Genomic DNA, 15,641 nt, shown 5'->3' on the forward strand with positions numbered 1-15,641 from the left:
CGTTTCTGATGGTTTTCAGCCTTCTCTTTCTGCAAATTGTATTGTTGTATGGTGTATAGCGATATATATGACCCGGCACCCAAAATACTTTTAAAGCACTACAATGCTAGCACCATTCTTCACGTAAAATTGATTAAAATTGAAAAAATCAAATGAAAATCATCGTTTGCAAAAGAATTTTTACTTTACAAATTACAGACGTGTCCGAGTCACACGGGATTAAGATCACAGACAATCTCTGCAACTATTACAAATGACTAGAGGTCACGAGGTGATGCTAATCCCGTGCGAACATGGCTTAGGTTAGCTACAGCACACTAGCCTTGTGATTCTGGCACAAAGATAAAAAGGGTGTAAAGATCAAAAAACTCCTTTTCTAGCAGGTATAACGTTGTGCTTTGTGTTGTGCTAGGTCACAGTCGGTGCGCGAGAGTGTGAGCGCGAGTTAGCACAGAATGACACTAACAAGCACGGGAGCAGAACAAAGGCTGTAACGGAGTGTAGCTGAGCCCCGAAGTCATTTCTCATTTCTTGAACGGGGCGTTAGCGAGGGCAGAGGCACCGCGCCCGAGTCATGTTCTCGCCGTGTAACACACCGGCTTTTAATTGGAAGTGTCAAAACGTCACGCGGGCTCTAGGTGCCACTGTGCCAAGGACAAACATGGTTTGATTGACCTTTGCTCTGGGGCTTGTGTCGACTCGATGGTCGCGTCACGTGGCTAAGATAAAGAGCTAGGATCAGGTTGTGTGTGTGAACGCTCTATAACTTTTATGTAACTGTAAAGTGTATGGAGGTAAAAAGTGTGATGTGATGTTCTTTGATAAATAAACAGTTCTGACATTCATCTGTCAGGTGAAACACTTTGAGGAATTCTGTTATGCTAGCTGTAACTCCACCTGTCATTAGGCCATATCATGAATAATTCTCCTATAACCTAATGTTACAAGTTGTAACTGTTTCTTTAAACATGGCACAAAACACACACACACACACACTCCTTTTTTTTGTTGCTGTTCCTTTTGAGTGAGATTTAAACAGTTCATTCCCTTTAGCGCTTTAGTTTCCTCACTCAGCCTGAGCTGCATTCTTAGACCTTTAGAGACACCATGTGGCCACTATCGGTACTGCACCAAAGAAACCTTAAAAAAAAAAACTCAAAGACTGATAACGACTGAGGAAAGACGAAGATGATGATGATCTCCTGTGACAAAACCTAAGCGATTTTCTCCGACTTTCATGGATCTCCGTCCAATTCCGCTCTTTTCTCTTTAATCGCTCTTTTTCACGGTGGTTTTTCTCCTAATTAGCGCCATCGAATTAAGATAAAGGAAGACTTCAAAGTGAAGACCTGTGACGATGAAGAAAGCGAGAAGCCCCCGTCTGCCGTGACCTTCGGCTGCTCCGTCGCTGTAATTAGCCTGCTCGGAAAAAATAAACGAGTCACCTCGATCTATCGGAAACAAAAAAATGAAAAAAAGAAGAACGTCTCCCAGCATCAGTGGGGACGAGGAAAGCAGGACGCCGGTGGCATTTTCTGCCGGCCGCAGACAAAAAGGTCACCTTGCATTAGTATCAACAAAACACAGGACAGACGTAATTAAAGAAACGGCGAGTAATTAAGGCACGGGCCGCGGCTCGTCTTTAGGGAAGAGCTTTGCATATTATGAATGATGCAGAGGCGCGGGGCCGGTGAGTGACCTTTTGCCACGCTAAAATATTTATGTACTGCTGGTGACCGGCTCGGCGAGAGTTTCATGAATTATGCAAATCAGAATTAGTTAGCTCGTGGGTGTCAATAGACAGGGGTGGGGGGGGTGAACCTTATTTTGGTTTGGGCGGCTTGAAAACGTGTGGACGATATGAAACGTGTAGGTGTAAGGGCACAGAGAGGTGTGTGTGTGTGTGTGTGTACGGGTGGTGGAGTGTTACAGCCTGGCCATTTAACATCATACATATTAATACACTTATTACTGGATTGTCCTTCCCACGCCACGGTGAGAGCGCGGTGACTTTGCAGGTTTCAGGACGCGGCTCGCGCTGGAACGAGGGGTGATGTTTCGTCCACCGCTGGAACGAGACCTTCACTGAGCGGCTCGATGGATGAGACCTGGACGCACTTTCGCGTTACTCCCAGACAGTTTTAGTGCCACGGTGACCAATTCGTCCATGCACAGAGGGCGGAGCGTCTCGTGTTAAAAATGTTTTAGTGACGGGTGTGTTTGTGTGTACGGTGTGTCGTGTGTTGACCGTCATCTAGCCTTCATCGGAGTCAGACTGTGATCACGGCTCTGCTGACGAGTTTGGATTGCTGGAGAGTTGCTCTCTCTCTCTCACACACACACACACACAAACATCATGTCACCTGTTCCTGTTTATTAGGATAGAACAGATTTATCTGTGTGTGTGCGTGTGTGTGTGTTTGTTTATGTATTGTACCTGTGCTCGCCCTTAGAGTCCGGGTACTACCACCGCACGCTGGTCGGCATGACAATATCACCACGATGACCAGGAGGATGAGCTGCAACAGCCATGTGGACCTCCACCTCGTCTCCATCATCCTGAGGGACAGAGACAGAGAGAGACACACAAAGAGAGATAGAGAGTTTTAAGAGAGAGACAAACAGATAACTGTAAAAAGGGGAGAAGGAGAGACAGAGAGCGAGAGAGAGAGAAGGACAGAGTTACGAGAAAGTAATATGAGAGAGACAAACAAGTAGAAATATGCAAAGAGAGAGAAAGAGAGCGACAAAGAGAGTGAGAAAGGGTTATAAAAGAATGATAAAGAGACAAACAAATAGAGGGAGGAAAAGAGCAACAGACAGACGGACAGAAAGGGAGACTGAGAGTTTCATTAGAGATATGGAGAGAAAGGGACAGAGGGAAACAGAGAGAGAGATGCAACCAGACAAAAATAGTGAGAGATAGAAAGAGAGATGCAATAAGAGAAAGACAGAGTGAAAGAGACAAAAAGAGAGATGCAATAAGAGAGAGTGAGATGGAACGAGAGATGCAATAAGAGAAAGTCTGAGAGACAGTGACAGAGAGAGATGCAATAAGAGAAAGACAAAATGAGAGAAAGAAGGAGAAATGCAGAAAGAGAAAGACTGAGACAGAGAGACAGAGAGAGAGATGTAATAAGAGAAAGACTGAGACAGAGAGACAGAGAGAGAGATGTAATAAGAGAAAGACTGAGACAGAGAGACAGAGAGAGAGAAGTAATAAGAGAACGACTGCGAGTAACAGAAACACTGAGCAACAGAATGAGAAACGCGGTAAGAGAAAGAGTGAGACAGAGGGACAGAGAGATGCAGAAAGAGAAAGACTGCGAGAGAGAGAGAGGGATAGAGTGATGAGCGATGGAGAGAAATAATTCAGCATGTGTTGTCGATGGCTCCCAGTGAAGGATGAGACTAAATGAAAGGGTGGTGTTTATTATTGGTGTTTTCTGTGCAGACGGACGCGGAGCCGCGGCCTCACCCGGGGACGACTCTCTCACTCCTGATCAACTCCAACTCGCCTCTCTGTGCTCCTCTCTCACCACACCACACCTGAGAGAGAGAGAGAGAGAGAGAGAGAGAGAGAGAGAGTTAAACAGGGTCAGAAAGGAAAAAAAAAACACAGAATAAAGGATGAGGGATGAAAAAGAGAAGAGGAGAGCAGGAGAGATGGGGAGGTGAGAAAAAAGTGACAGAGGGGAAGAGAGAGAAAAAGAAAAGAAGTAAAGGACACCTTCAGAGACATCTGCCCTGGGGGCTTTAGTTCAAAACACACACACACACACACTTTATCTACAGAAAGGAGGACACTAACACACACACACACACACACACACACACAGACACACCTCTGGCTGAAGTGCGTGTGTACGTGCTTCCTCCTCTGAAGTGTGTATGTGTGTGTATCGAATCGCTGTATCGTGTGTCTGTGGTCGAAAATAACATAAAAAGAAGTAGTACTGTCCTCAAACACACACACACACACACACACACACACACGGCTCTCCATCAATTTCAGATTTGATTCGTGTATTCCGATCACATTTAGGTGTAGAGAACCGACAGCCAAATAAGGAGGTCTGTGTGTGTGTGTGTGTGTGTGTGTGTGGAGCTGATGCTCACTTCTGCCTCCTTGTGGCTGTAATGTGTATTATAATTATTTTCTAAATAGATATAAAAAAATTAAAAACCCCAGCGTGCTGTATTTATTTTTTACGCTGATTACATTTCAGCTTCTTTACACACAGGAGTAAAGACGACCATGTCTCATGTCTCCTGATTCAAGTGTGTGTGTGTGTGTGTGTGTGTGTGTGTGTTCTAAGAAGATAAGAGACACAAAAAAGAGAAAGAAGAAATAGAGTGTGTTTTATCATGCCATGTGATGCATGTAGTTAAAAAAAACATTACAGAACACAAATGTGTGTGTGTGTGTGTGTGTGTGTGTGTGTAGTACTTGTCGTCTTTAATGAAGCACTTGCAATCCTGTGTGTGTGTGTGTGTGTATGTGCGTGTTACATTTCCCATTCTCTTTACACAGGCAGGTGCACGGTGCACATTTTTATCACCTTTGTATTCTGACACGTTCTTTAACCCCGAGAGATACACGGAATGTGAATACACACACACACACACACACACACACACACACACACACATAAAACACACACACATAATCTCTGTACATTATTTTATATGATAACATGCACATATCCACACAGTCACTCTCAGTGTCACTTACACACACTAAGACGCACTCTGGCAATCACACACACACAAACACACACACACACACACACACACACACACACACACACACACACACAGCTGCTCGGTGCGACAACGTCAGGTCGTGATCCTGTCACATCTCTCACGTCTCCTCCTGTTACTTCCTACCGACACGTATAAAGACGTTCCTACAGATCGAAGGTGTGAAGCTGTGTGTGTGTGTGTGTGTGTGTGTGTGTGTGTATACACAAGATACACAGTGAGAAAGATCACTCGCGCATAAACAAACTCTTACACGCACACACACTAAAGCCTTTACAAAGTCACAAATGTACACATATAAAACATTTCTTTTTATCTGTATTATATATACAAGTGGCGTTCAAGTCAAACTGGGACTTTTCTCAGTATGATCGAACTACAGTATCTGCTTCACTTCTAAAGCTTCACGCTGGCCTCCCAGGAACTCCTTTAATGGCTTGGAGCAAGGTCAGGACTGTACAACTCCAGAGTTCCTGTAACGTGCAAGTGGTGTTTGTAAATGACTGTGTAATAGTTTACACACCCTCTGGATGACGAGATATCCGTCAAAAAAGTCAGATTTGTTTCTTAAGTCCGACAAAGTGTGTCGCCTTCGACAGAAATATATAATATAAGGTACAGAAGTAGCTCAGGGGTTAAGCCATTGGACTAGTTTGGAAGGTCCCGGGTTCAAATCCCACGACCACCAGGTTGCCCCTGTTGGGCTCTTGAGCGAGGCCCTTAACCCTCAACTGCTAATGAGATTGAAGGAATGTCGCTCTGGATAAGGGCGTCTACCAATCCACTTGACTGAATCTCTGTCTCCTTTCCTCACACTGCCATCATGTGGCCAAAAACTTTAATCCTTCCTTATCTGCGGTATTTCTTAACTTGAATGTTCGTAAGTCGGGGACTACCTGTACTTATGCCTAGGATTGGCTGACTAGGATTGATTGACAGGACATAGTAAGCTCCTCCCACCAAAAAGAACGCGTCCACTTACTCTCTATTGGACCCAAACTCGGAATCTCTGGAACGGAACGCGAAGATTTTTTCTGCCTTTTGAAGAAAATCCAACTTAATTGAACAAACATGTGTGTGAAACGTATGTTCTTCCCATACGTCACCAACGTTTCTGCTTTTAAAGCTCACTTCATTTAGTTCTTATCCTTCTTATCCTCTTAATGTGGAATTAATTCCCTTTTTTTAAAAAAAAAAAAAAAAAAAACAAAGACAGGAATTTAAAAAAGGATAAATTTTTGTAGAAAAGTGATAAACGGTGTGTTACATTGTTATTCAAGCGTTTAAAAAGAGCTGAAAACGGGTTTCATCTGGCGTCCTTGTGATAAAATGAGCCGTCATGTCAATGTGGGTATTTGGCTCTGTGTGTGTGTGTGTGTGTGTGTGTGTGTGTGTGTAAATAAAAACCTCATAAAGAATCTCATATCAGTTTTCTTAATGTTGCCGCAGGTCACCAGATGTGTGTGTGTGTGTGTGTGTGTGTGTGTGTGTGTGTGTGTGTGTGTGTGTGTGTGTGTGTCTCGCTGCATGTTCACCTGAAGAACGATGTGCCAAAAAACCATTAACCTCCTGCAGTGCTTTCCGCTCACCTCACTGGAACATCAACACACACACACACACACACACACACACACAGAGCACTGGAATGGATCTGAGGTGCACCGTTTCATGCAGCAAAGCTCAAACGGAGCAGAACAACTGCCCCGTCTCGGAGGGAACGCAAAAAAAGAGAATGAGCACAATTCAGGAAAAAAAATGGTTGAAAAGGCAAAAAAACCAAACCATCAAAGGCGTCACGCTGGTCTGGGAAATCAGCGGAATATTTCAACAGGAGGTCCAAGTTTCAGAGGATACTTATCTCATTTTTCTGAATATGAATGTAGTCACAATGTGTGTGTGTTGGAGGGACCAGATACAGAGGTCCATCAGAGTGTGTACGCGTACGTGTGCGTGTGTGTGTGTGTGTTTTCATGTATATCCAGACGAGCTCCTCTTCCCCGCGATACGTGTGCAATTTTACCTCCTCTACACTCCAGGCAAATCAGATTTCCCCGTGTACGTGTGTATCCGGCTGAAGATTTGCAGACGTGTGATTGACTCTTTCGGTCACTTCTCTTTTTTTTTTTTTTTTCATAAGTTTTACCGGCACGTCCCATTAATACTCGCTAACTCTATTATTTGACAGCTTTGATCTCTTTTGATATATAAGTGTTTGTTTGGGGTTGTTGGTTTTTTTTCCCCCTTCACGGCTTTGACAGTCACTTTTTGGGAAAAAAAACTTCCGTAATCAGCTCAAACACTTTGAAGTTTTTCTGATGATGAAGTAGAAACAGAGTACACCCCCGTCTCTTCTCGCGCCGAGGAAGTTATTGCTTTGGAGATTATGAGGTTTTCGCTCGGACAGCACCAATTTGCAAAAAAAATGGATCGTTCCACTTCACACACAGTTTCTCCGTGTAACTCTTAAAACATGCTGCCTTATAAGTGAAAGCGATGTCACATGGTGCTGAGCCTCGGTTCTGATTGGTCAGAACAGGAGGCGTTGATTTCTTTTCTCTAATAGGAGTGCGACTGACGGGGAGCTACTTAACTTACATCAGCACCTGGGCTCCAGCACATGTGTATCTCCTATTTATTACAATTTTCACAAGGAAAAAAAAAACATTTTATAGATTGTGTATTTCATCATATAGAGATGGTTTACTAAGTAAGACATTATAATTAACAAGTAAAGTAAGACATTAAAACACTTAAAGTTAACATTGTAAGGCATCACACAAATTGTATGTCCTTTTTCATCTTATATGATGCCAATTGACTAATTACTTTTATTTATTTATTTATTTATTTATCTTTGTTTTTTATCCCAGCTTATGTTATCAGCCAATCAGATTTGAGAATTCGGCTGTACTTTGATATAAACAAACAGAACGAAGCGGGACACATTAGGCCGTCCTAATAACCAGCGTTTAGCATCTTAAGCTTTGTGAAGGCAAAAAAAGGTCGAAGAAGCCCCTGAGCGATTAGAAAAACCCTGCAGGGAAACACCTGTCGCATGTTTTCACACACAGGTGCTGATCAGCAGAAAAAAAAAAAAAAAAAATATATATATATATATATATACCTATATTCCCGGCACACTCCAGAGGACGGCTTTGTCCGAGCCAATTACCTGAGCTTTGTTTTTTTTTCGTATCGACTTTGTGAGGAAGACGACAGAAGCTAACGTTACCGAGGAATTGATCGTCTCTGCACTTAAAGTGCTGTTCGGTGCCCCGCTGCAGGGACCACCCTCTCTGTCCTCAAGATCCGATGACTTCGGATGGGATGCTTTTCTCTGCTGTTGTTCCAGAGACAGGAAATGAAACCACCTTGTGTTTTGATTTGTGTTGTGTGTGTCTGTCTGTGTGACTGTGTGTGTGTGTGTATAGGTGTGCACTTAAGAGCATCTCCAGGAAGTCTGGACACAAACACACACTCTCTATCTGTCTTTCTGCATGTCGCACTTAATTCTTCCGGTGTGTGTCTATAGTGTGTATGTGTATGTGTTTGTGTGTGAAACGACCTTGACTGTCAGAAAGGTGCTGTGTGAGTCAAACACACTAATACAGTGAAACCTTGAATTACGAGCATAAATCGTTCCAGAAGCTGGCTCGTATTCCAATACACTCGGAAATCAAATCTAATTTTCCCATAAGAAATAATGGAAACTCAAATTATTCGTTCCACAGCCCAAAAAATGTATACATAAAAATAATGAATACAAAATATAAAGTAAAAATAAAACAAATTAACCTGCACGTTACCATAAATCCCGACAAATAAGTGTTTCCGTTTATGCGCACAGGTGCTGTGTGTGTGTGTGTGTGCGTGTGTGTGTGTTTCAGCCCTTACTTTCAGCCCCTCCTGTCTCCCTCTTCTCACCCTACACAGTAAACCTTTCTTCTCTCTTATTTGAATTTTTACACAAACACACATACACACACACACTAACGAAAGAACTGTTTTGTCGGAAAAATTAGCAATGAACATCGCTCGCGTGAGCGCATACTAACGGAAGTAAAACAAACAAACAAATTAACCTTCACTTTATCTTTTTCTTGCGGAACACTCGCAAACCACGTTACTCGCAATCTGAGGTTTCACTGTATTTACCCTTCTTTTTTTTAATTATTATTATTTATACTCATTTCCTAGGCGTGTGTGTTGCCATGCCCCCTGGTTGTACATCATGATTTTTGCCCCTTCGTTTGAAATTGTCACACGTTTCTTATCAGAGGAAAGAAACAATGAGCTGTCACGTGTTTCAGGCTTCACCATCACATTTGCTCTCTGTTGAATGTGTGTGTGTGTGTGTGTGTGTGTGTGTGAGTGAGTGCCAGGTTGCTGTTTACTTTATGAGCAGACTGAGACACTAGCACTAACAGGCTAATAAACTTCCCCTCCCAGCAGCTATATCAGCACTATTACGAATCCCCGGCACACACATACACGTACACACAAACACACACACGCAGACAGACACACGCAAACACCCACACATACAGTCCTGGGGCTTTACAACACCATTTACCATCCATGTCGACCTTGCCGTGTGCTAATACGGCTCAGACTTGGGCACCTAAACCTCCCGGATTGCCACTAGCCCATCAGACGATCAGTAAAGCTCGAGCCTCATCCATCACCTTCCCTCAACGCCGGAGGGATGAAAAGTCAAACATGAGCTTTCAACCAGAGAGTAAGATTGATTTCTGAGCTGTTGTGCATACGAAATGCTCCGTGAGACCTCTGGAGTCGTAACAAGCAACAGAGGTGCACTATTGCCTGGAAAGTGTATGTGTGTGCATGTGTGTGTGTGTGTGTGCGTGTGTTTGTGTCACACAAAGGAGACGGTTCACTCTGCTTTGTCAGCTCATTTACACATCACAACACACCTACAGCAACCCGCTAAAGAATCTAATGAGAGAAGAAGAACCATAGACTCTCTACATGATCAGTTCAGTTTTTTCAGTTCTTTCTCTCTAGAATTTTTATATTTCGCTTTACACACACACACACACACATTGTACATACAGTTTATTTTTTTTTTTGTTTTTTTTTTTTAGGAACACCTGTACAGCTGCTCGTTCATGCAACCATAGAATCAGGCGCTCGTGTGGCAGCAGCACGGTGCGTAAAATCACACAGATACAGATGATGTGCTGGAGGTAACGTTCACATCAGACATCAAAATGGCGGAAAAATGATAGCGGGATGGTTGTCGGGCTGGTTTGGGGATTTTTGAAACCTCCTGAGACATGCACCTAAAATAATTTACTTATTTATAAACTGTCGAGTTGTTGAGGGCGAAAAACATCTGTAACATACAGCAGACTCTCCAACCAAATTCAAATCTCAGCTTGATTCAGATCCGTTTATTCAGAAGCGTTTATCCTACAAGATGTGAGGCTGCACTCAGATCTCTGTTCAAATCTCATTTTGAACCATCGTTTGTATTTAAATTATAATCTCGTTTCAATTAATATTGTTCTAATCACTGACTACTCAATGTTATTAATGTTATAGTGTTTTAGCCTTCAATTTATCCTTTATTTGATCTGAAATAATGCATTTTATTTAAATTCTTGTGACCAGAAAGGCGCCTATATAAATAAAGTGGATTATTATTATTATTATTATTATAATTATTGTTGTTGTTGTTTTATAGTTTGTATATACTTCTTAGTGTATAATAATACTTTGAACATTTTGTCATTTATTTATAGAATATTTTAAATATTTATATTGCAATTATATTTTATTGTAACTTTTGTCAATCTGTAAATTTGTACATTCCATCCTAGATTTTAAAATAATTACTTTTTAATTTTTAATACATTTTTTAATTGGAAATTCTATCGTTAGTTTAATTGTACTGTAGTGCAATTTTCCATCTATTGTAGTGAAATCGTTCTTTATTCTTTCCATTTCAGGTCACAGACGGTCGTATAAACATTTAAACATATAATTTTGCATATCAAACTTTGATTTGAAATATCACAAGCACAAAAATCCATGCAGTGAGAGGCATTTCTGTAAGTGGAAACGTCTTGCTGCTGCTGCTGCTGCTGATGATGATGATGATGATGATGAGAGTAGGGTTAAGAGTAATAGATTGCCACTTAATCTCTTGACTTTGTAGATTTATAGATTAGACTTAATAGTTGGAGCGATAATCTATTCCTCTTAATCTTACCTTCATCGTCATCATCACCATCAAGACGTTCCCACTCTGCTCCCTGCACCGATTTTGTTGCTCGTCCTGTTCAAATTCAAAACCAAATTTAAATCTACCGTACATTTGGCACGTCTTTATTACATTTTCATTTGCTCGATTTTGATTTGAACAATTATTTTTTACCGCTGATCCATCGACTGTTTGCTTCTTGTTCGATTGGTCAGTTTGTTCATTTGAGAACAAATCATAACTGTAACTTCATGACCATTGATCTTTTAACAGTTTATTCAAGCATTTAAATAATAAAAAAAAAAGGATTCCCAAAACAAAAATAAAGTGTCATGAATTAATCTAAAGAGCCACGGGGTTCTGGAACCTATCCCGGAGACTTAGCCACGAGGCGGGGTACACTCTGGACAGAGTGTGAATCCATCACAGGGCACACACACACACACACACACACACACACACACACACACTCACAGCGGGCAATTTGGAAACGCAGATTGACCTAATCAGCATGTCTTTGGACTTTGGGAGGAAACCGGAGCACCCCAGGGAAACCCACCAAGCACGGGGAGAACACCCCGTGCACATATATATATATTGTGATATATATATACATCAAACCTACAATATTTAAACATAAGAGGCTGATTGTAACGGGGGAATTTTAACTACTGTATAATCTGGCAAGTGTTACTGTAGATAGTGTTGCTTTGTGTGTTGAGTGTGAGCACTATTATGCGTCGCCTCTATTTGAGGATGAACCTAAGCACAGTGACACATCAGCGCACCCCACGTCAGTCAATATATTTACATAATCTACACTGATGAGAAAGATCAGGAGAAAAAAAGGCCAGACTAAGACTACTGTAACTCAAATAACTCTTTACAACCATGGTGAGCAGGACAGCATCTCAGTGTGGACGATGCATCAATGCTTAAAGCACATGGGTTTTGTGACTGGTTTGTAATTTTACTCTCATCTCTTAGTCTAAACCTCTTTTATATTCAGCCTTCTTCATCGTGATTCATCGCACTCATCAGGAACACGCACAAACAGACCACGAGGGCACTCGAGCGTCCGTCCTTTCGCCTTTAGACTTCACGAGTGCCCTCTTGGCCTGCGTGCCAAATAATTAGATTTTATATGACTTTTTATATGACTTCCAAAAAAAACAAAACTGCATGGCGCATGGAGCCCCGTGACCGAAAGCTCATCCAAAATTCACTTATGTGAGGCGCAGTTGGCCGAGTCTCGCCCTGGGAAGATCGCCAGTGTGTGATAGGTCAAGCGCCGCTGCCAAAAAGTTTCATCGCTCACGGGCGACCCCCAGGTGCAGAATCAGGCTCCTGTAGATATTGTATCTCAGTGACAGATTGCAGCTAACATCACCATCATGTTTTCACCGGGAGAACCCGAGCCAGGCTCGTGCACCGGTGACAATCTGTTAAATAGATTCAACGCATTCACTGGATACGTAAGTGTAAGAGTTACTACTACTAGAATTGTAGACCTGCATTTTTAAGGATTTACAAAAGTGTGTATCAGCTCTAGTATCTTTTTGGCTGAAACGATTCCCCGAGTAACTCGAGTAATTCGATTACAAAAAATGATCGAGGCAAAAAAATCTGCCTCGAAGCTTCCTTTAATTCATTTTAAAAGCTTGCGTTATGTTTTTGCGCAGTGATTTGTTTGGCGTGACACAGCGCGCTTCGGGATGCAAGCCGCCAGTAAACACCAAAGAAGAAGAAGCGCTTACGTCACCCACAAAGCGGAAGGAGACGCAAACAGTTCGCTGTGTATTGATTTGAGGGAGCGTTTTGTTGCGGGCTAAAAAATGGAAGCGAGCGATAAAAATATCAGCGAGTCAAGAGAAGAAGAAACCAGCAAGAGAAAACGACAGAAATTGTCAGTAAAGGCTTATGTTATGCCTGAGCTGTACATTTAAAAACTTTTAGTCTTGAAAGTTAAGTTGCGCAACTTTGTGTTTTTGTATAATTATTTCTTTTAATGCATGTCTTAGTTTCTTTGATACTTAAAGCCATTTGATACCTTTTTTTTTTTTTTTGCGTCTGAGAAAAGGCTTTAAAATAAGAATGTATGGCACTGTATTGCACTTAATTCATCTCAGTCAACGCTATTCCTTGTATTTTGAATAATGACAATGTTTATTTTTGATAAAATGTTGTATGCATTTAAAAAATAAAAGTTGATTTTTCTAAAAAGAAAACCAATTAATCTTTGTTTCTCTTATATATTTTACATTGCTGTTTAATTAAGCAAAAGTACATTTTAAAATTGTATAATTGTATAAAAAAAAGTACATTAAAAATGACATAAGAAAATGAATTAATTGTGTGAAAGAAAGAAATATGGATCCTATCTAAGAGTCACATGTGGAAATAAAAAATGTGTAAGAATCACAAGGAAATGAATAAATCGTAAGGAAATAAATGAATCGTAAAAAGATCACATGTGGGAATAAATGAATTGTGTGTAAGGAAGAGAAAATGAAACATGAAAAAGAAAAGAGCTGCACTACCCATGATGAGTTCACTACACGTGAATAGACGTGTAAAACCAAGCAGGTTAATTATCTATAAATTACATGAAGGCGACAGCTTACATAAATTCAGGATCAGGTGAATGCAGGAGGGAAAAACCTGTGCTTCTGAGCTGAGTTTAGATGACAATAAATGAGAAATAAGATGTTTTTGTCTGGATAGTGTGCACAAAATATACAAAACATACAAGTAAGTAAGAAACTTAAGTGATTTAATGCTCCTTTGGGTTTTATGTTGTCAGCTGAATGTGATTCTTAATTCATGCACGGATAAAATGCTATAATGACAATATGTTTGCTGCGGTTTGTTACGCTGTCATGCATCGCGATCCCTCTGTACCCGTTCCTGCATGGTCTCTGGAGCCCAAAATACCTTCTCCCTGTTGTGTAAATAAAACCTGCATGCACCCTCTGATCTGAGATCTGTTCAGATTAGTGATTAGTGATGTATTCAATGCACTTGGTTTTAAAAAAAAAAATGAAAAAAAAAGCCACACTTCTCTGCTTGACTCTCCGCGGAAAAAAACAGCGTGCCTTAATCACACTCTGGGTTCAAATGATGATTAATGGGAAAACAAACGTCACGCTGAGGCACCTTTGATTTTCCTTGAGAGTCGCTGTTCAGGATTGTCAAAGGTTGCTCTTGAGCGCTCCTCACACATCTCTCCATCTCTGTTTGTCTTTCTGCCCTCCTGCTTATTTCAGGAACGAGTTAAAGCTACAACGGGCGTTCGTGCTCAGGAGCGGCCCGAGGATCTGCGCGCAGACGCTGACGCGGCCGTCTGCGTCAAAACACACCGATTATTTCCCACTCCGCGGTCACTAACGACCAGCCAGCCACACACACACACACCGCTCTGTAATTATATTAATGACGGAATGTGCCGGGCGTACAGATCGAGAGGCTCAAAGGTGAATCAGAGAGAGAGAGAGAGAGAGAGAGAGAGATGGATAAGTAGAGTGCATGCACAAGAGAGAGAAAGTCTGATCAATTGTTCATTTTACAAAGTCACTGAGACATGCAGGAGCTGTCAATAAGTGAATTACTTTGTCTGCGAGGCTCAGGAGTGTGACTCGCTGGCCTTTCACACATACAGGCTTCTTATACACAAACTCGACCCCCCCTCTCTACACCACCTCTCCCTAACACACACACAAACACACACACACTGTGAACCAGCACATATAGTCAGACAAAGTATATTCACCACACAATCACACAATGATTCTCTCTCACGCACACAAACCAGATCAAGGACAAGTTCCTTACTATGTAGAAGTTCGCTCTCTTTCGTTAACACACACACACACATTTTGGAACTTGGGCATCCCTGGAGTCCTCGTAATACCTGACCGGTTCTGTGCTCGGCCCCATGCTTCAAACGTGAATCAGAAGCTGAATGCGTTTTCATTCTATCTGTAAAAGTTTTTGATCAGCCAACTTCAAACACACTGATACACTGTAACTTATTATAAAATCATCTTAACTACACACTTGATCCTGAACAAACATATTCTCCTGTAGGGACGCCAATTCGTTTTTATTTTTTATTTTTTTGGTACAGTAGGCCGGAGGAAACCGGAGATCCCCGGGAGGAAACATTAGCAGCAGAATGCGGCATTAATCCTGATCAGGACCGGAGTGGCTCCGGACCCTGACTTGGGAACACGCCCGAGCGAGGTGGGAATACACACCGGATGCAGGGCAGTTCATCAAACGCCACTGTATCGCACACACTCTCGTTCAGTGCTGGGGGGGAAAGTTTAGAGAGGTCAATCCAGCTCCTGGCAGTAACGCCACTCACTACGCCACCGCTTCAAATTCGAAACGCGAGCACGACCTTTAACTGTCAGTCGTCGGATATTTATCAAATCAACGCCGAGCGAGGTCACTTCGACCTTCAGTTTCTACTGAGTGCTGCGCTGTAAGCTGTTTAATGAAGAAACGGGGCAAATCCTGAATCTGTGCGGTGACGCCTCGATGAGGTCAAAGTGAAGGAGTGAAGGAGTTACAGCGTTAATAGATCGCTACGCTTACACTACGTACGTCAAGAGACACAAGTTCAAATTACATGAAAGACTTTCTGATG

At 41.9% G+C, this 15,641-nt stretch overlaps 1 protein-coding gene across 1 annotated transcript in view; it reads right to left on the minus strand.

The window, feature by feature from the left end:
- Window positions 1-15,641, minus strand: part of tafa4b (TAFA chemokine like family member 4b) — a 64,530-nt gene that overhangs the window by 39,602 nt on the left and 9,287 nt on the right. The window contains exons 2-3 of the mRNA XM_053483513.1: window positions 3,479-3,549; window positions 2,438-2,559 (exon numbers count right to left, since the gene is read on the minus strand). Coding sequence (XP_053339488.1) covers window positions 2,438-2,558 — 121 coding nt within the window. The 5' untranslated portion in view covers window position 2,559; window positions 3,479-3,549. The remainder of the gene's footprint in view (window positions 1-2,437; window positions 2,560-3,478; window positions 3,550-15,641) is intronic.

The sequence above is a fragment of the Clarias gariepinus genome, chromosome 23 (genome assembly GCF_024256425.1).
Source record: "Clarias gariepinus isolate MV-2021 ecotype Netherlands chromosome 23, CGAR_prim_01v2, whole genome shotgun sequence".
NCBI lineage: Eukaryota > Metazoa > Chordata > Actinopteri > Siluriformes > Clariidae > Clarias > Clarias gariepinus.